The 19,432-nt window shown below is 53.9% G+C and overlaps 10 protein-coding genes across 10 annotated transcripts; 6 read left to right on the top strand and 4 right to left on the bottom strand.

Annotated features, from left to right (window-relative positions):
* Window positions 1–149: 149 nt before the first annotated feature.
* Z517_04704 (uncharacterized protein) lies at window positions 150–1,100 on the bottom strand (the record flags this gene model as incomplete). The annotated part of the gene is made up of 1 exon (XM_013430032.1): window positions 150–1,100. One exon carries the CDS (start codon window positions 1,098–1,100, stop codon window positions 150–152), a length of 951 nt encoding a protein of 316 aa, XP_013285486.1.
* A 357-nt stretch (window positions 1,101–1,457) lies between these two features.
* Window positions 1,458–2,312, bottom strand: Z517_04703 (uncharacterized protein; the record flags this gene model as incomplete). Its single annotated transcript, XM_013430031.1, has 1 exon — window positions 1,458–2,312. The coding sequence occupies one exon, from the start codon at window positions 2,310–2,312 to the stop codon at window positions 1,458–1,460; it is 855 nt and encodes a 284-aa protein (XP_013285485.1).
* Window positions 2,313–4,167: 1,855 nt separating this feature from the next.
* Z517_04702 (uncharacterized protein) lies at window positions 4,168–5,655 on the top strand (the record flags this gene model as incomplete). The annotated part of the gene is made up of 1 exon (XM_013430030.1): window positions 4,168–5,655. The coding sequence occupies one exon, from the start codon at window positions 4,168–4,170 to the stop codon at window positions 5,653–5,655; it is 1,488 nt and encodes a 495-aa protein (XP_013285484.1).
* A 976-nt stretch (window positions 5,656–6,631) lies between these two features.
* Z517_04701 (uncharacterized protein) lies at window positions 6,632–7,869 on the top strand (the record flags this gene model as incomplete). The annotated part of the gene is made up of 3 exons (XM_013430029.1): window positions 6,632–6,758; window positions 6,805–7,718; window positions 7,768–7,869. 3 exons carry the CDS (start codon window positions 6,632–6,634, stop codon window positions 7,867–7,869), a joined length of 1,143 nt encoding a protein of 380 aa, XP_013285483.1.
* A 710-nt stretch (window positions 7,870–8,579) lies between these two features.
* On the top strand, window positions 8,580–10,516 carry Z517_04700 (uncharacterized protein; the record flags this gene model as incomplete). Its single annotated transcript, XM_013430028.1, has 7 exons — window positions 8,580–8,594; window positions 8,647–8,827; window positions 8,879–9,115; window positions 9,166–9,263; window positions 9,315–9,381; window positions 9,431–9,800; window positions 9,847–10,516. 7 exons carry the CDS (start codon window positions 8,580–8,582, stop codon window positions 10,514–10,516), a joined length of 1,638 nt encoding a protein of 545 aa, XP_013285482.1.
* A 576-nt stretch (window positions 10,517–11,092) lies between these two features.
* On the bottom strand, window positions 11,093–12,211 carry Z517_04699 (uncharacterized protein; the record flags this gene model as incomplete). Its single annotated transcript, XM_013430027.1, has 1 exon — window positions 11,093–12,211. One exon carries the CDS (start codon window positions 12,209–12,211, stop codon window positions 11,093–11,095), a length of 1,119 nt encoding a protein of 372 aa, XP_013285481.1.
* Window positions 12,212–13,002: 791 nt separating this feature from the next.
* Z517_04698 (uncharacterized protein) lies at window positions 13,003–13,842 on the top strand (the record flags this gene model as incomplete). The annotated part of the gene is made up of 1 exon (XM_013430026.1): window positions 13,003–13,842. The coding sequence occupies one exon, from the start codon at window positions 13,003–13,005 to the stop codon at window positions 13,840–13,842; it is 840 nt and encodes a 279-aa protein (XP_013285480.1).
* A 565-nt stretch (window positions 13,843–14,407) lies between these two features.
* Z517_04697 (uncharacterized protein) lies at window positions 14,408–15,745 on the top strand (the record flags this gene model as incomplete). The annotated part of the gene is made up of 1 exon (XM_013430025.1): window positions 14,408–15,745. The coding sequence occupies one exon, from the start codon at window positions 14,408–14,410 to the stop codon at window positions 15,743–15,745; it is 1,338 nt and encodes a 445-aa protein (XP_013285479.1).
* A 40-nt stretch (window positions 15,746–15,785) lies between these two features.
* Z517_04696 (uncharacterized protein) lies at window positions 15,786–16,695 on the bottom strand (the record flags this gene model as incomplete). Its single annotated transcript, XM_013430024.1, has 3 exons — window positions 15,786–15,795; window positions 15,854–15,923; window positions 15,981–16,695. The coding sequence occupies 3 exons, from the start codon at window positions 16,693–16,695 to the stop codon at window positions 15,786–15,788; spliced, it is 795 nt and encodes a 264-aa protein (XP_013285478.1).
* A 581-nt stretch (window positions 16,696–17,276) lies between these two features.
* On the top strand, window positions 17,277–19,328 carry Z517_04695 (uncharacterized protein; the record flags this gene model as incomplete). Its single annotated transcript, XM_013430023.1, has 2 exons — window positions 17,277–18,134; window positions 18,171–19,328. The coding sequence occupies 2 exons, from the start codon at window positions 17,277–17,279 to the stop codon at window positions 19,326–19,328; spliced, it is 2,016 nt and encodes a 671-aa protein (XP_013285477.1).
* Window positions 19,329–19,432: the final 104 nt, after the last annotated feature.

Genomic DNA, 19,432 nt, shown 5'->3' with positions numbered 1-19,432 from the left:
AATGTGGACAAGGCTATGCAACAGAGCCCCTTTACTTTCTGGGCCGGCGGGATCAAGGGAGTCAACGGGAAAACTAATGAGAACCATATCGACATGCAGCTTTCGTGAATGTATAACAGACAGGATAATTACAGGAATGCTATACCCCTCTACGGCAGACCCTGCTGCCAGAACGTGGACGGGTCATTCTCCCCATACGCCTGCGACCCCGTGTCGAAGACCGACACCCTCCTCATGTCGCGGCGATACTTGCCCTCGTAAGCGCCGTGCGTGGCCCTGTGGATGGTCGCGGTATTGTCCCAGATAACCACGTCATTGTTGTTCTCCCAATGTACGGTCAGTTTGTACCTGTCTTGCTGGCAGTGGTTGAAGATCTCGCGAATCAATTCCTGCCCTTCTTCCAGCGGCTGGCCGTCGATATGGTGCGTGTATGACATGCAGTAGAGGTTCATCCGCCCCGAGGGTTCGTGTAGCTGCGCCAGTTTGTGCTTCGCCTGCGGTTTCGTCATGGGGTCGATGTTCTTGAACAGAGGAGAATCTGGATTCGCGGTCTTGCGATTGTGGAATAGCGAGTTCCCTCCAACAAGGCCGTGGATCTTTGCCTTTGTCGCCTCTAGCAGGTCGTCGTACGCCGCGCGACTGTCGAGAAACTCCGTCTCTCCTCCTGTTCCCTTCGGGGGGAGCTCGACGCCGCGAAGGATAGAGACGCCGATCCGACGCGGGTTGTACGCCCCGTCGCAGTGGAACAGGGCGTTGCCGTTTGCGCCAGCAGTCCTCTCCGGGTCGGCCGTGGTAAAGACTTGATCCTTGTCGTCGAGGTTGCCGACGTCGAAGATTTCATCGATATTCAGCCGAAATTTGCGCCCGGCCAGGCGGTGAGGCTTGGAGCTGTCGAGTTCGCCAAAGCGCCGGCCCAGCGCCAGCGCCCTTTGGTCGTCCAGCGCCGTCTTGCGGATCACCACCACGCCGTACTTGTAGACGGCGTCCCGTAGTTCGTCGAATGCATCGTCAGGCAGTGGCTTGGACAAGTCGAGGCCGCTCACCTCGCACCCGAAGGTTGGGTGAAGGGGCTTGATATCGATGGCCGTGGCGATGGGCATCTCGGTGGTCTTTCCTTATTATTAGCGAACGGTTGGATGGGCTTCACTGTCGCACAATATGATGGCTACGGCTTCTTGTACTTCAATCGCGGATTGGAGGTACATCTGAGTGAGATGTCCATATTATACTCGACAAAGCCTGTGCATAAAATGACCCCGGATTTGCATGCCATGGCGGCGGAATTGCCAGTTCGAATGAGCGGGAATGGACAAACGAGGCTCCCTCCGTTAAGGGGTTTTGCGGAACTGTATATTGTGGGACCAAGTTTGATCAATGTGAAAACCAACTCGGCCAACATTCCTAGTCAGGTTCGGGAAATAATGCCTTTTGTGTCTGCCAGTGTCCCCTCATCACCACTACTCGGATCTTCCCAATGCTTCGTCAGAGGTGGCTCTCGAGGCAGCAAACCCGCTTGCCAGGATACTATAGTCGAGCGTCGTCAGGAGAAACTTCATACCCGCATCTGTGCGCGTGCGCACCAGTTCCGGCGTCGTCGCCATCGACCCGACGACTTTTCCGTGCTTACGACCAGCCTCGCAGATGCTGTCGACGGCGGCTATGAATTCAGGCTCTGGGCCATCGACACCTCCCGGCAGACCAAGGGATAATCGCAGATCGTACGGTCCGATGAAAACCCCTGTGACTTCGTCCAGGCTTAGGATTTCGTCGACGTTTTGGACTCCTTCTGCGGACTCGATGATGGGTAAAACCGCGATACCTCGACCTCGGGCCCTCTGGTAATACGCCGCCCATCCACCTGTAGGATCGCCGGATCCGAATGGAGCATGGAAAGGCCCGAAGCTGCGATTGCCCCCGGGCGGGTAGATGGCGCGGTCGATGATCTGCCTCGCCTCAGAGGCGTTGTTGACCATGGGTACGATGATGCCCGAGGCGCCGCTGTCTAGCGCCCATTTGATCCATTCCACCCCGTGGCCCGGCACTCTGACGACGGGCAAGCACGAGCCGTGGGAGGAGCTCGACACCCCCTGTACCATCTCAGTCATGATGGCGGGGGACAGAGGTGAATGCTCCATGTCGATCATGACCCAGTCGAAGGATTGCGCCGCCAGACTCGCCACGAGGGATGACGGGACCGTGAGAACAGTCCCGAGAAGCGGCCGACCAAGTGCTTTGGCGAGGGACACAAAGGTGTGTTTCTTGGGGGTTTGTTCATGGTGAGACGCTGCAGAGGGCGGATTTGTCGAGGCCATGGAGGAGAGGTATTAGGCTCAGGAACTCGCAAAGAGTCGACTAACGCATAAAGCTCTATGTGCAAATCGACCGGCGGTGAGAACAAGAGATCACTAGACAAAGGATAACGAGATACACCCGGGTTGAGAACACGGGATATATTTGAAAGGTCTAAAGCGTTGTGTATTCCTTGATGTTATCTTACTCTTCACGAGCGGCAGTTCGAACGATGCGGGTAGTTCGCGTGCGGGAGGACCCTTTGCCCGTAGGTCGGTTCTCTCACTGCTAATGATGGGAAATGAGGAGGTTACTAGTGAACATATCCACGGAGCAGGTCTTGAGAAAGTCCCGTCACGTTCGTTAGGTACCTAGGTAGTGTAGTTCAGCAGCACCTCATAAGCTCCTGTCTGTCCCTAACCCTCGTCCTTCCTACTCAAAAGTCGACAATCTATCGTGGGTGCGGAAAGAAGCGGGAGTAACCAGCGGGACATGAGGGACATGCACGGCATTAACCATTACAGATGGAGCTGGATGAAGACATCGAGTTCCGGGATTCCCAGAGTCTCTTTTTCGGTTTGAGATTTTTGATTGGGAACAGTGACCGACGGAGATTTTGCGATGACGAAGAGGACCATTGGGGAGCGGTCCGTGATTCATGTTTCATGCATGCATCCATGTATGTTTGTCGGGAGGGCCTACTTGGCGGCTTGGTACACGGTACCACGCCCCAGCGCCATCAAGACACTTGTCGCAATTCGAAAGCTCTGCCACGAACTATTGTCGAGAGCCGAGATCTGGCTTGACAGGGTTGTTCGATGGGGTGCAGACATTGTCGAGGCCCTGTGTCTCGGTAACGCTACCGTCCTGATGGGCCGTCCGTTCTTGTATGCTCTCGGAGCCCATGGTACCAAGGGTGTTTTGCGAGCATTTCAGAGCAGGTCATGGCTCATTCATCAACGGGAGACCTTGTGTTGACACCATTCGCAATTACAGTCTCGAGCGACGAGATAGAGATAACCATGAGGCTGATTGGCATCACTAGTCTTTCCCGTGTCCATCCCGACTATGTCGACTGTGCCAGACTGGAGATTGAGCTGCCTGCTTCATTGTCAGCTTTCTCCGGGGTCTGTGACAACAGACTTTGATCATATGTCGCGAGACCAGGGGGACCTCATGTAGCCGGAAACCAAAGGTGTCAATACCTCTCTGTAAGCGGCTTGCAGGATATGCGCCTCATGTCCTAACCACCGACACGCACCATTCCCAGCTGAACAAGATGATGAAATCCTCTTTTGTTCTCCGCAGGATCCGTACCCCGGACTTTGTCTAGGGCTGTTGTTCTCCACGCACGCCTGCTTCCCCCGCCTTTTCCATGTCCCGACTAGCACCAGCCACGTCCTCGGTCGATGACATGGCTAAGACTTGTCGGCTAGCCGGCCCGGAGGATGAGGCGCGGACATAGGCGGAGTGATAACGCCCCTCTATCTCCCAGACGCAGCTTGCTGAAAACGAATGCTTAGATCGAGATTGGCTGCAGCGGGCAGCGGGCGGATGCCGGGTCGCTGGCCGGCAGAGACCTTTGCTGGTAAGATTGAACAGCGTAGCTGGGAACTTATCAAATGATTGGGGATGGGGGAGAGGTAAGGTACATACCTAGCCATATGGCATATATATATGCACATGTACCAAGGACTGCCACTCCGTCACATGTACCTTGGAGTACCAGGCACTTACTTCACCGCTTTCTGTTGTTGGATGATCACAAAGTGGCTGTTGTTCTCTCTCCATCCCTCTCCCTCTCTTGATCTGTAGACGCATCGTAATATATCTTGCTGGGCTTTCTCTCCCACAAGGACAAACCCCTCCGTTCCAATCATGGGGCTGCTCAGCACCGAAGTCGCTCTCCGACTCACTGTCGGCCTCTTGCCCGTCCTGGTCATCTATTGGCTCCTCTGTCCGTGGTACTTTTCGCCTCTGCGTAATATTCCAGGTCCTTGGTACGCCGTCTATACCAAATGGTGGCTCGTCTACAAGACGTGGCGAGGTGTCCGTGCAAAGACCATTCATGACCTTCACCTCAAGTATGGGCCCTGGGTTCGCGTCGCTCCAGACGAGATATCGACCTCGGACAGCAAGGCCATAGTACCCATCTATGGCGTCAACTCCGAGTTCACCAAGACAGCCTTCTACACGTACCAGCTGCGAGGCATCCCAGAGCTCTTCACCATGTCAGACCGGAAGGCCCATGCCAAACGACGCCGCGAGCTGGCTCATCTGTTTTCCATGTCCACCATCACTGAATACGAGGACATCATCGCAGGCAATGTCCTCGAGTGTATGAACCTCATTGCTGCCGAGGGAAAGGCCGGCAAGGCCAGCAACCTTTATGACTGGTGGCACTACCTGTCCATGGATATCATCTGCGAGCTCTCATTCGGAATCGGATTTGACATGCTCCACAAAGGGGCTGTTAACCCTTATATCCAGGACATGTACGGCTCGCTGACCATCGAGCCCGTCCGCTGGCACTTTGGATGGTTGAATCGATACGCGAGCTGGGCACCGTTCAAATTCATCCGAGACGCCGAGGCCTGTAGCGTGCGCGGGTTTGAAAGAGGGACCAAGATTGTGCAAGAATACAAGAGGAAAGAGGACAAGGGTCAGCGTAAGGATCTGCTGCAGAAGATGATCAACGCCCGAGACGAGAACGACCAGCCGCTCCCGGAAGACGACCTGAACATCCAGTCGACGAGTTTCATCCTCGCAGGCTCTCACACGACCTCATCGTCACTGACCTGGATCGTTTGGCGCATCCTATCGAACCCGGAGATTCACCAGAAGCTGAACAAAGAACTTGACGAGGCACTGGGGACTGGAGACCGTCGCGCGGTTCCACCATACTGCAAGCTTGACGGACTCACCTATCTCAACTGCATCATCAAAGAAGGTCTCCGCATCGACACATCGGTTCCAGGCTCGACGCCTCGATACGTCCCTCCCGAAGGCGCAGTGCTCGGGGGCTACCACCTCCCCGGCGGAACCATTGTCTCGATCCAAGCATACACTACCCACCGGCAACCCGACGTCTTCCCGGATCCAGACAGATTCTGGCCAGAGCGTTGGCTGGACGAGACACCAGAAATGCGACATCTGTATGTGCCGTTTGGAGCTGATGGCCCGCGTAAGTGCATTGGCATCCACTTGGCCTACATGGAACTGCGAGTGATCCTAGCGACCTTGTTCCACCGATTTGATCTTCGTTTCGCAGAGCCTGTATCGGACAAGAGTATGGATATGCATGAGCTGTGGCTTGCGGCGCCTGTGGGACAGGATCTCAGCGTCATCGCCACGGAGAAGGAGTAGGTGGTCGCTAGGAGAGACTTGCTGGGGTGGTGGGAGTAGTGTTCTTCTCTGTATGTCAGTGTTGGCTAATTTTTCCTTTCCGTGTCAGTCGCCAATTCGAAGGGCACACAAAGATCCCTGTGTTGGTGTCGATGTTTGGTAAACGCCAGGCTCTCTACTCGCTGCAAAGTATCTCTCACTCGACTGGGCGTTGGTGGTGTCGGTAAAGCTCGTGGCCAAAGGCAAGCATTGATCTGAAGGTTCAGGAACAGGTTCCAGAGGCGCAGTTGTTGGAGACCTGAGGAGACACGGGTTGGCAAGGGAGCCTCATGGACTTAAGATGCTATCCTCACCGCCAATGATTCTGTTCCAGGTGCCAAGATGAGGGCAGCCCTCCATTAGAATCGTCTGACTGCGGAGGCTCCCAGGCGGCCTGCACTTTTGCTCACCAGCTGCGCCACTCGTGACTTTCTCTGCCTCAAATTTCCATGACATTTCAACTGTCTCCATTCCCTGTCGTGGCCGTTGCCGCTACCCGACAAGCTCTATACCCCGAGTTTAATTTCTAGTGTCCGATTGCCTCTTTTGGAGCGGAGTCTTTTCGTCCGCATCCTATTTGGAACAGTGCTTGCTGAGTACCAAAGATGAACTCTCTTCAGAACCTCAATTTGACTACAGGCCATGGAATGACACGCTCAAACGGTTCAAGCCTCCAACATGGATGTCTACCTAACTCAGAATGCCGTCATTTCAAGCCCTTTACGGCATCGACGGGAGGGTGCAGCTCATTGTGGGCCGTGTCACCAGCGCCCACAAGTATTCCAGCTCCGAACTTGGGCTCACCTGGGACAGCACGATTGGTAGTGATGACAAGAGCAGGAAATGAGGATGATCATTGAGGGGGATCGCATTGAAACAAGTTAAATTGAAGGTGACCCAGAGGGACTGCCTTCTTCCTTCACCGACTACGGAAAAGACCTCCCACTACGACTTCACCATGACCAGCTTCATGTCTCTGAGCTTGCTCGTTCTGGCCTCTTCGTTCGCTTTCTGCACGTCCCAGCCAAGCCCATCTAATGGCAGCTACGACATGTTTTGGGGAACTTCAAGTTACTATGCCCATGGTCAGTGAAGTCAAGAGAAGACACATGCCGTGACTAATTGATCCAGGGCTTGACGAAGCTACTCGGAACGCTTGGCTTGATGGACTCCAGCGGGACGGAGCACGCGTCATCAGGATATGGATCAACGGCATCTCACCAGGAACTTATAAAGGCACGAACATCACGGTAACCATTCCCAACCTCGAAGAGACCGTGGGCATCTTCAACGACACCGTTCTTGATGCGATTGATGATCTCTTCATGGAAGGCCACCGTCGCGGTATCAAATTCATCGTCTCTGTACATGATGGCAACGCATTCGGGCAGAATTCCTGTGACGCCTATTGTACCGAATTTGGAGGGTTTGGTCCTGCCTCTGGGACGCCTATTACTCTCGGAAACTCGTTCTATACAGATCCCACAGCAGTGGCCGCCTTTGACAACCGAATTGCCCACATTATGAATTATCAGTCCACCAATTTTGGAAAGCCCTGGGCACAGCTCACGGAGGCAATCGCTGCGTTCGATATTGAAAACGAGCCAATGATCCAGGCTATCACGCAGCTTGACACCGTTGGTCCAGCATGGTTTTGTGATCGAGCGAGGCAATTCAAAAAGTACATCGGCTCCGCTGCCATTGCTGTATCAACCGGAGGTGCTGGTGGTAGTGGAAATATATACCAGAACTGGAACTGGAGACCGTGGCTGTTTACCTGTCCTGAAATCGACTGGATCGCTCTCCACGGTTACGACGGCGACTGGACTCAGTGGGTGCCAAATGCTACCGCCCTCGCTGCCCAATACAACAAAAAACTATTTGTAGAAGAATGGGGAGTGGTTGCCTCTGCACGAGCAAACAATCTTGCTTGGAATTTCGAGAAATTTGTGGAACTCGGTCTCAGCTGGGTATACTGGGAGCTGGTTCCAGGCCCGATCAAAAGCTGCTTTTGTGGTTCTGATCGCAGCAATGCCGTGTTTGAGGTCAGCCCAACAACATCATATATCAGACAGTTTAACTGACGACAAACAGGTGCAGCTTGATGGCCCAGACTATGCCGGCTTTCAAGCTATTGCAAACCGCACATTAACAGCAAAATCTGCATATGACTTCTCGGCTTTTCTGGCTTTGTAACATGCGAGGAGGAAAACAGGCCGCAATGTACATCAAGCACCTGTGGCCTTAATGCCGCATATGCATGAGTAGGAACCCGACAACTCCAACTTTGGGCTTCTAGAGTGAAAAGACTAGCCGCCAGGTGGATTCCGCGATGAGGTAGCTGAACATCCCTGTCATTATCAGCACACAATGGGTCAATGAACGCCAGAGAGCTTCACGCCACAAATAGGTTCAGTCTGTCATATGGCCTCGACGCTAGCATCAGTCAGCTCCTATTCTACTCATGGTCGTGTACGACTAACTCTCCTTGTTAATTTGCATCCCTGCTCACACCGACACACAGCAAGGCCACTCAGACTCGACGAATAAAGTAAGGGGCAGCGCGCAGACCATATCCACTGCTCATGCAACCTCACACTCTTCATCATGCCAGAGATGGCTAAGCGAGCGTCATACCCCATCGCATGCGACCAAGGATCACCGTCGTCCCACGGGGTGAAGCGACTTCCCCTCACAAAACTCACTGGAGATCAGGCTACGCTTTTCCTATTGAGCAGCGGAGTAATGAACACTCCGTGCCCAATATGGTAATTGATCTCCACTCATGGTATGCCTCTGTGGTCAATGGTCCTGCTCTTCAGTCAGGGAGCATATAAGTCGGCAGATCTTCTGACTCCCAGAGCTATGTCTCAAGGCCGTCACATCTCTCCTGCTCGTCTTTCATCATGGCAGCACTCAGTGTCAGTATGCTCTCCTCCTAATTTGCTCTCTGGAAACTGACGAGTAATTCAGGAAAAGGAGGCAGCCCATCAGCTGGAAGATACAAGGGCCACCGCGACAGATGAGGAAATCAGCGCTGCCAATGCAGACTTTGCTGCTGCTTTGAGTCATAATGCTCCCAGCCCATGGGGACGCGGACACATTGCCCTTTATGGCTGCTGCCTTATCGTGTATCTTTGTTCCACGATGAATGGTTAGTAAACACACTCTTGATCGGGTGTGGAGTGAGCTGATGAGATGCAAGGATACGATGGCTCTCTCATGGGCAGTATCAATGCTTTACCAAACTATCTTCACTACTACAACGTGTCCGAAAATGAACAGGCGGGCACTGGAATCGTCTTTGCAATCTTCCAGGTTGGGCAAATGACAGGTGCGCTGTTCGTCTGGTTGGCCGACTGGAAAGGCAGAAAGGTGCCAATATTCCTCGGCTGTGCTGGCGTGATTGTCGGGACGATCGTCACTGCCACAGCTAAGACGAGTAAATTAATCGTCGTCGCCTGCTATACCAACTGATGCTGACATTCTCAGTGGCTGTTTTCATCGGCGGTCGCTTCTTGCTCTCGTTCTTCTGCACGTGGGCTACAACCGCAGCACCCATGTACATCGTCGAGATTGCGCCCCCTCTGGTAAGGATGGTCCCTTCTACGAAAGACGAGCCAATTGACCCTATAAACTAGTATCGTGGTACTGTATCCGGACTCTATAACACACTGTGGTATATGGGTTCCATCATCGCGACCTTTGGTAAGCCATTCCGCACGAAAGACTGACCGGATCTCTCACACTCTTGCAGCCGTCTACGGGACTCATCTTCATTTTACTTCGAATCTGGACTGGCGTCTACCGCTGTGGCTTCAACTGCTCTGCCCAGGCATTGTTTGTCTTACTGTGTGGCTTCTTCCCGAATCTCCTCGTTTCTTGGTTGCCACCGACCGTCTTGAAGAAGCTCGGGATTTCATTGTGAAATACCATGCAAATGGAGATGCGGCACACCCCATTGTCAACCTCGAACTCAACGAAATTCGACACAATTTGCGTGATGTTCCATTGGCGTCGTGGAGCAACTTCTTCGATCTTCGGATTCTCGTCAAGTCCCGCTCGAGACGATATCGAAGCATGCTGAATCTTGCCTGGAGTTGGTTTGGCCAGTTCTCTGGAAACAAGTGGGTGTCATGTTAGAATCCTGCGAGCATCTACTGACCGTGCTAGCGTGATATCTTACTATCTGCCCCTGCTCCTCACCAACGTTGGGGTTACAGACACCAATACTGTCCTCTTGCTCAATGCAGTGTACGCCTTGACGGGTTGGATCGCTGCTGCTGCTGGAGCTCGCTTCCATGATGTGTTTGGCCGGCGTAAAATGATGCTCGGCTCGACGTTTGGCATGATCATCTGCCTATCCATCACGGCCGGGACTGCGGCAGGATACGTCAATACTGGATCTAAAAGCTCGTCTGATGCGAGCATCGCCTTTATCTACGTCTTTGGTGTGGTTTTCGCATTCGCTTACACCAGCATGCAGCCTATCTACCCTGCAGAAGTCATGTCGAACGAAATGCGAGCCAAAGGCATGTGGCTCTTCCAGTTTACCGCTGGCCTCGCTTCATTCGTCAACACGTTCGCCGCCCCCGTCGCCCTGAAGAACATCAAGTATTGGTTTTACGTCTTCTTTGTGTTCTGGGACTGCTTCGAGTTCCTGTTCATCTTTTTTTTCTTTGTCGAAACCAAAGGCCGGACTCTTGAAGAACTTGATGAGGTCTTTGAAGCGAAGAATCCGAGGAAAGCAAGTACGAGAAAGATTGTGGTGAGGAGGCGGGAGCTTGTCAACAAGGACGATGTCCACGATGTTCAGGTCTCCAAAGAGGATCATCTCGCCTAAGTCGTCGCGTTGGTCGGGGTGGAACTGGACGTTCAAGCAATGGACTGAATTCAGCTGGCCGGAAAAGAAACATTGAAGTGAATGAGGCAATTTGCAGAATGGTAGAAGGACTCTGGCATTTGGGAGCAAGAGTGCTAATCTCGCCCGGGATGTAGTCATTGGATACGGCTCAACGACTTTCATACCTGAATCTACTTTTGCATTTTATCCCGCTGACCTCTTTACACGGATCATCGATAGGGATGGATTGTAGATGTGTCAGTATCGGCGTGTAGCCCAAGTTGAGACCTTTGCCTTCTTCGAGCTACGTCCCTCAAGTCCACCCTTCAAATCATGACTAGCAGAACCTGTCCATGGTGGTCTTGTTGTTTCATGTTCTTGTGTTTTCCACGCCCGGCTCCCATCAGGTTGACCTGGTCGAGATTATACAGACAGGACCTGTGATATACACGATAATGGATCCGCACCAACTGTGCGGGATGATGCGTCCTTCTTCGGTGAGCTTCTCACGGACTGGTCATGCACTTCCATATTACCCGTAGTGAACCATATTCACACCAACATCTTTCCGCAACCTCACGCATAACTCGGCACCTCGACATTCTTCACCACGACCTTGTTATCCTTGTTGTTGGCGTAATTGGCATCAATGCTCGCGAAGCGGATCTTGACCCATTCCACCGCACTCACGCCCTGTGGAGGCATGGCCCTGTTGTTGTTGCCCTGGATCTTGTCCCTCTCTCGTTCCAGAAGCGGACTCCTGATCGGCTCCAAGAGGGTGTCGTCGTCCGGGTTTGCAAAGTAAATGACGCCGTAGCGCGGGACATGTCGCTGGTCCTCCGGGGGCAGGACGACGCGGTGGATCGAGCTCTCGAGGTAGCCGCCGGTGAGGAAGGAGAGCGTGTCGGCGACGTTGACGGTGATGCTGCCCCGGAGCGGCTTGACCCATTTCCACTCGGTCTCGCCGTAGGGCCGGACCTGCAGCGCCGCGACGGGCTGGCGCATCAGCAGCGTCAGCGACCCAAAGTCCGTGTGCCCGTAGACGTTGTGCTCGACGCTGTGTCTCTCCATGGTCGCCAGCTCCGCCTCGGTCCGCGGGTGGTAGAGCATGTACCGCAGGTGACACTGCGACTTTGCGTCGTAGCTGTGCAGCTTCCACAGGGCCTCCTCGTCGTCGAGTTCCATGATGATCGCGCACAATATCAGCAGCCGCCGGAGGACGTACGTGGCCATGTGTCTCTGGAACTTCTCCGCGCGCGCCGCTTCCCGCAGGAGAGGCGCCGGGCGCGGCAGATGTCTATACGCGTCGCACCACTTCGGATCGTCGTACAGCTCGAGGTTGTCGACCAAGCCGTGCTGCTGCTTGCGGCTCCCTCGGGGCTTCCACCCAAAGAACCCCAGGCCGTCCTTGCCCACGCGGCATTTCTGTTTCTCTTCCTCGGGCTGGTCGAAGATGGCCTTGGCGAGGGCGAACTGCGCATTCACCTCCTCCTCCGAGAGGCCGAAGTTGGTCACGTAGAAAAAGCCCACCGTCGAGATGGCGTGCTTGAGTTGGGACGCGAGTGCCTGTTTCCCGCCCGGCGCGTCGAAGCGCGAGAGGTCGATGGTGATCAGGTCGGCCCAGTCCAGGTCGGCTTGCGTCTCGGGGATGTCCTGGTAGCGGGTGTAGTCGACGTTGACGTCGAGAGATCCCATTTTTCCCCCCTCTTTTTTTGGTGTGTTTCGGTTGGCTAGAGGGGTGTAGTTGTGAAAGGAGGAGGTCAACAAAGATATTCTATACAAGCTTGGACAAGAGCATATAACCAGGTATCCTCGCCTGTCGGAGACACCATCATTACACCATAACATACCTTCGAAACCTTGATAACCTTGTAGTATTTGTGGGACACGTCCTTGCAGTAGGTTTGGAATGCGGAGAGAGACGCACAGAGAGTGACCGAGGGTATCCGGCTATCCCAATGGCACGATAACAAACAGTTCATCATGGTGGGTGGTCTTGAGCAGGAGAGTTTGGAACTATGTACTTTGTACCTTTCTAGATATACGCGTTATCTTCATTGGCTTGACGGCAACTAAGTGTTGGATTTGTTTGTATAGGCGAAGCTCAAAGTCTATCATAGATTCCTATACAAGCCACAGAGTAGAGACTTGGCTCAAAGATTTCGAGTCCGGCGCCGTCTGAACCACGAAGAATAAATGCAACCTAACTTCGAACACGCAAGACACGCACGTATTCAACAAGTCAATTGACTTTACCAGAAAAACTCCACCCCTCCTCAAACCACTATGATGGCTATCTTCGATCATGCCCATTGCCTAGGATAATGAAGAAAGACCGGGCAGGGATCGTCCGTCTCCACACATCTCCCTCTTCCAGTTATCCGAGGACCATCACACAGGGTCTGGACCTCTACAAATGCAACGCAGACAACTACTGACAAGACTCCCTTGTGCCCAGAATACCCAATAGACCCTCAATACACACCATGGGCGACGCCGGAGATCTGTCATCCCGCGAGGAAATCTGCAAAGCCGCCCGAGAACATCTCCGCGCTGAAGGCTGGGCTGTCATCCCGGATGTCCTGGACAAAGAAACAACGACAAACGTGCTCGACAGGCTATGGAAGGCCAAAGAGGCGGGTGAGCGTCGTGGGGACGCCACATACATTCCTCGACTGGACCCCAACGAGGCCAATGTTCGCGTCTTCTATCTTCTCGAGCTGGACCAGATCTTCCGAGACCTCATCGTCCACCCGGTCGCCCTCGACATGGTGAAATCCGTCTTGGGGGACAACTTCCTCATCTCTAATTTCACGGCGAATATCGCTCGACCGGGCAGCCAGTCCATGGCGCTCCACAGTGATCAGAGCATCGTGGTTCCCGAGCCGTGGAAGGAAGTCTGGTCACTCAACGTTATTTGGTGTCTCACCGACGTCTACGGCGACAACGGTGCAACGCTATATATCCCCGGGTCGAACAAGTACGAGTCAAGACAGGACATTCCCGCAGAAGCCGATAAGCTACTCCGACCCTTCGAGGCCAAAGCAGGCAGCATCATTCTGATGGACGGCCGTGTCTGGCACACCTCGGGCGCCAACATCACAAAGGATCAAGACCGCGCGTTGATGTTTGGATATTACACCAAGCCATTCCTTCGGCAGCAGGTCAACTGGACGGCCAAGTTGCCCCGTGAATTGCAAGAGACTCTGAGCGACGAGATGAAGGAGTGGTTGGGCCTGGGATATAATGCCAATATCGCCAGGACGGGGAATACTTCGTACAATTATCTCAGTAGGCAGTTTCCAAAGGGAGAAGCGCGAGCTTAGTTTGAATAGCAGGGACTACATCAATACCATGTCTGTCACAGCATCACGAGATCTATTTCATATACATTGGATGCCACTGTTCACAATCACTGTGTCTCTCGTGCTGCACGGCGTGATGATTACCCGACACTCAATACCGAGTACACAACATCCGTCGTACTCGCCACCCATGGCGGGCCTTGGTTTCCACTTTCCCATTCTTGCTCGTCCTCGGTTCTTTAATACTCTGTACCAAAGCGGAGCCCAGATCCAGAAGTTGGACTATGGTCCAATAAACACATGGTCCAGTGACTACGAAATCCCCGAGGCTTACCTGATGCGGATTGTTCTGGGGAGTAGGAGGGGTATCCGGGAGCATGAAACGGTAGGTCGAAAGGCTGAATGAGCCTCGTGTGCGTGTCGGAGAGAGAATAGAGGGAAAGATCTGACTGTTTCCATCCCTCTGCTGCTTCAGACGCCGGTCCGTATTAAATAAAAGACAGGAGCATCTCTTCTTGCTTCCTCCGGTCCTTTACCTCCCACTTAGATTCCTCCCCTCAATCTATTCCGTTCTGTCAGTTTCACAATGGCCACTCAAACAGCTACACAGACGCTGCAGCCCAGCTCGCTCAAGATCAAAGGGAAAAGGGCCGATCTCGACAAACATGTCAACCTGGCCAAGTTCTCGACGGACGTGCCAAAGGCAGACTATGATCGAGCAGTCGAGCTAATCAGGTCTAAATTGGACAACATGTCTCTTGTTGCAGCCAGGCTCTCACTCACTCTCGGACCAAACCATCCTCCGTTGCTGATTGATGCGCGTGCCAGTCCTGCGACTCTCGATGTCATCACCAACGGCGAAATTCCCGAGGATGTCGATGCTCAGGTCTACATCACGGCCGTCATGATCAAGAGATTCGTCGATGGTCTTATGGATGCTCGCTATGCCCTCAACTGGGGCCATATCTTCATGCTCACCGGCCCGACACGGGTTGGAGTCAAATTCGTCGACGCCCTGACGCCATTCAACGCCGTCCATCCCAAGCTCGACCGACTAGATCTGAAAGAATTGCCCAAGCCCACCGAGGATATCGAACAGGTCAAGCGCGATCTCGACGTCTGGGGATACGGGTTTGTCAAGAACGCGCTCACCCCCGAAGAAGTGCGCGTGCTCAGAAAGCGACTCATGGATCAAGCCCAAGGCGAGGCCGACGCTGGCATCGGCTTCTTTGACGGTGGCGAGAAGAAGCCCAACCAGCGGATCTGGTGCTTGCCGAACAAGGGCAAAGAGTTTATCGACCTGCTTGAGAACAACAAGACTATTCAAGACGTGGTCCCCGACTTCCTCGGAGACGATGCCATCCTGTTCTCGTACACGGCGAACATCGCTCGGCCGGGAAACACCCCGATGCACATGCACACGGATCAAATCACCATCCAACCACCCATCAGGTCCGTGGCGGTGGGCATGAACTTGATGTATTTCCTTGAGGATGTCACGGCAGAGAACGGCGGGACTTTGGTCATGCCAGGGAGCCACAAGGGGAACTGGGCACCGGACGACCCGTACGATCCGGTCGACACGGTGGCAGCGGCTGGTCCCGCGGGGACTTGTATGGTCTTTGAAAGCAGGCTCTGGCACGCGACGGGGGCGAACAAGATGCCGGCAGACAGCGGCAGCGAGAGACCGGTCATTCTGGTCTTCTTCACCCGGCCATGGATGAGACAGCAGGAGAACTTCTCGCTGTCGGTCAAGGAGGACGTGCTGGCCACGTGCTCCGACAAGGTCAAGGGTTACCTGGGCTTCAGGACGAGCGGGAGCATCGGCGGGGTTCAGACGAGGCAGAAGGATGGAGACATTGTGAGAAGGCCAAACGAGGACGAGTTTATTGGCGTCATGGGTGTAGGCACCTCCAAGTACTAGTCATACATGGCCGTTGAGTCCCATCCGCGCAGACCGGGAGTCAACAGATTCTGTGCTATAATGGTCTCACGCTTTGCCAGAAGTTCCTCCACGTCCCAGTTCACGTACAGTAGTCGATTCTGCAAATAGGCAGCCTCAGGGGCATTTAGCCAGACGAGGAAGTCTGCTGCCAGTTCGGCTGGACAGGTCAGTCAAGCCGAGGATGGCTCCCGGGGGGGGGGGGGGGTTCTCCTACCAGTGTCATCACATTTAGAATTCCCCTCCTTCGCCATCGCTGTGGCGACAACCCCCGGGTGGACATGAAACACCTTGAGACCGCGCGAGGCCTGCTCGTGGAAGAGGTAGCTGAACATCTTGAACGCCGCCATCTTGCTTGCGCCGTACCCGGACAGACCGGCGACGAAATCAATCACGGCGGCACCAGACGTGATGTTCAGGACCGTGGGGTGTTCCGACGCGCGTTCGAGGAACGCCGTGGCGAGAGCCAGGGGACCCTTCACGTTGACTTCGAAATGTCTCCAGTAGCTGTCAAAATCCCACTTGGCGCCCGGCAACGGGGTCGTTGGCATTGATGCAATATAGCCTGCGTTGTTCACGAGAATGTCCAGCGGACACCCAGCGACCTTGCATGCCTCTGCAAAGACCTCGCGGGCTTTGTCTAAGCCCTCGCTGACATCGAAGACGAATTTCCCGACCAAGACAGAGGGACACTCCCTTGATATTCGATCCTGTGTCTCCTCCAGAGTCGAGCGCGTACGACCACTGAGAAAGACCGCTTTCACTCCCGCCCTCGCGAAAGACAGGGCGGTCGCTGCTCCGATGCCTGACCCAGACCCTGTGATGAAGACGGTCTTGTTGGTCAGTTCTGCCTTTTTCAGTCGCTCTTGTAAGACCGGGTACGTGTCATTGTGGAACGTGGAGGTAAAGTTCTTTCTTGTTATGATGGCCATGTTGGACTGGATTGCAATGGCCCGTGAGACAGCAGGATGCGCACGACATCTCTAGGCCTTCATTCCACATCTGGTCAAGAACCATATCCCCCTGTCAATGCAAGAGAAATAAAGCCGAGGCCATGAATACTGAATCTGGAAATCCGAGTCAGCCACTCACGCTAATCCATTTCCAGATAACCGAGGCTCTGGGATTGCGGGGTGATCAACACGAGGACCCAAAGCTCCACGACCAACCACAACCATCATGGTCCAGGTGCCACTTGCTTCCCCAACATTGTGGGGGAAAAGCGAGTCGTTTGGCTTGCTCCTGCCTGGTAATGTTCCTCGGCGATGGCGGCAGACCCTGCAGAAGCTAATATGTGGGTTGTACGAATGAAGGTTGTGTCGCAGGCGTTGCGCCGCTTGAGCTTGTTAACTGCGCTGGATGGTCGACCTTCCAGCAATCGGATTGCTTGCGAATTTGATTGTGCGAAAATTGCCACAGAGCACGAGCTCTTCACACTCTCGTTGTCAACTACCTCGGAGCCATTGAACTCCAGCAATTGCCACCGGTGCCAGATTCGCACTCTCGAGCAAACATGAGTGCCATCCAGCCAGACCTTGAGACACTCTCGCCCCTGCCTCGATCGAAATACAGGTTCATCAAGAACAAACCACCCAAGAAGCGTTCCTCGCAAGCATGCCTTGAGTGCCGTCGGCGAAAGGTCCGTTGCGATATCGTGGCCCAAAAGCCAGCCTCCTGTACAAACTGCCGACTCGACGGAGTTACATGTGAGTTGGGGAGAAGAAAGAGGCGGCTACCGTATGTTCAGCATCAGTCTATGCAGGGTGGTTCTGTGCTGATGAGTGTCACCAGAAGACAGGAAGTCGTCCAACCCTCCCCTCCAACGCCGGACTCAACTATCTCGTCGCATCGACATTTTCACGCGCATCCAGAGGTTGACGCACCAACGCAACATGAGGACCGGGGCGCCTTCGATATTCTTTCGAGTCCAGCCTTTACATTCACCGATACGCCTCAGCAGAGTCGTAACCCGGAGATTACTGCGCCGGCGCTCTCGTGCCTCGCGAAGCTGGCTACAGACATCGAACTGCCCCCTTTTGTCAAACCCTTTCCCGAAACCCTCCAGGCCGAGGATTGGCAGTACCTCTGCGCAAAGAAATGCTTCGATTTTCCCGACCCAGGATTTGAAAGACTCATCTTTCAACGGTTTACAGAGTTCGTCCAACCACTCCTTCCCATCGTCGATGTTCCCGACATAATATCTGCCATTGAGGGGCAATCTCCAACCAAAATCTCGCTTCTTCTGTATCACACGTTGATTGGAGCCGGGCTTGCCGCCGTGGAACTTGACGAGATCAGGAGATATGGCTACGAGAGCAAAGCGGCTGCGAGAAACAGCTTCTATTCCAAGGCAAAGGTTGGCTTCCCAATGGTAAAGTGGGGGAATGAGTAGGCTAATGCGCACCAGGCACTACTTGACATGGAGGTGGAACCTGACCGCATAACAGTGTGTCAGGCGGCCTTGTTGTGCATCAGCTGGTCAAGCAACAACGACCCGAAAGACGGACTGCATTGGATGGGGATAGCCTTGACGCAGGCATACTCGATTGCCCTCCAAAAGGCGGCCACCAACACCGATTCGCCGTTTAAGAGACGTCTTTGGTGGACATTGGTGATGAAAGAAGCCGATGTCTGCCTCTCCATGGGGAAGCCAACCCGTATCATGGCTCTGGACCAACTCATGCTGGATCACGCAGATTTCAGCAGCAGTGGGCCAGGCACTTCGTCACAGCGTATGCTCGAAGCGGCCTGTATTGAGAAGGCGAAACTGTGCCTTATCATCCACAGAGTCTTGCGCCTGTTACATAGTGTCGACCGACGGAATGTTACTCCTGCAGCGCAAGATTCCAGAGTGTGGCAAATGGACTCGGAATTGCAGGACTGGAACCATCAAGCACCATTCGACCTGTGGCACTTTGCCGATGACTTCGAGTCGAAACGGGTGCTCCTGACTGTTTCCATGGTCAAGTTGAGTTTTCTGATGGCTGCCATCTTGGTACATAAGCCTGAAGTCCCCATCAAGAAATGGACAAAGTGTATGGAGGAGACGCCTGACCTCTACCTGGACGAAGAACTCTGTCGGTATCAAGCTCACGCCAGAGCGATGAGAAGGGCAGCCAACGACATGACTCGCATCCACAGAGACTTGCACGACGCCGGCTTGACCAGTGTGATTCCTGCTCTTGGAGTTGCAACCGTCTGTGCGGCAGTGAGTGTCCACTTACTGGATGCCCGGTCGACCAGTGAGGCGATACGGCAGAGGAGCCTGCAGCAACTCGACGCGTGCTTGGTTGTCTTGCGGGAAATCAAAAACCTGCATTACACGGCGGGCGAGGTCGCCAGGATCGTCGAAGGCACTATCAAGGCAGTGCGCGAGAACAGATCACTGGAGTTCGTCAAACAGTCCGGAACCGCTCAGGTCCTGTGCAATACGCTCCCCCAGGCTGAAGATATATCGGATCAAAGCGGCCAAGAGCTTCCAGCCGCTAACATCTGGATCGACCCCTCGCTCGACGTCGAGCATATCTTCAATTTTGATCTTGAAAGAGATTTGTTTTTCGAATGAAACTCGGGAGATTCACCAGGTCGCTGGCTTCATTGGTCGGCTGGAGGGAATCGAAAAGGAATCGAGATCTCGCAGTGATTTACATGGATGATTGATGCCATGAG

This window comes from Fonsecaea pedrosoi (assembly GCF_000835455.1).
Source record: "Fonsecaea pedrosoi CBS 271.37 unplaced genomic scaffold supercont1.3, whole genome shotgun sequence".
Lineage (NCBI taxonomy): Eukaryota > Fungi > Ascomycota > Eurotiomycetes > Chaetothyriales > Herpotrichiellaceae > Fonsecaea > Fonsecaea pedrosoi.
The sequence above is the reverse complement of the archived record's forward strand: the minus strand, read 5'-3'. Positions and strand labels throughout refer to the sequence as shown.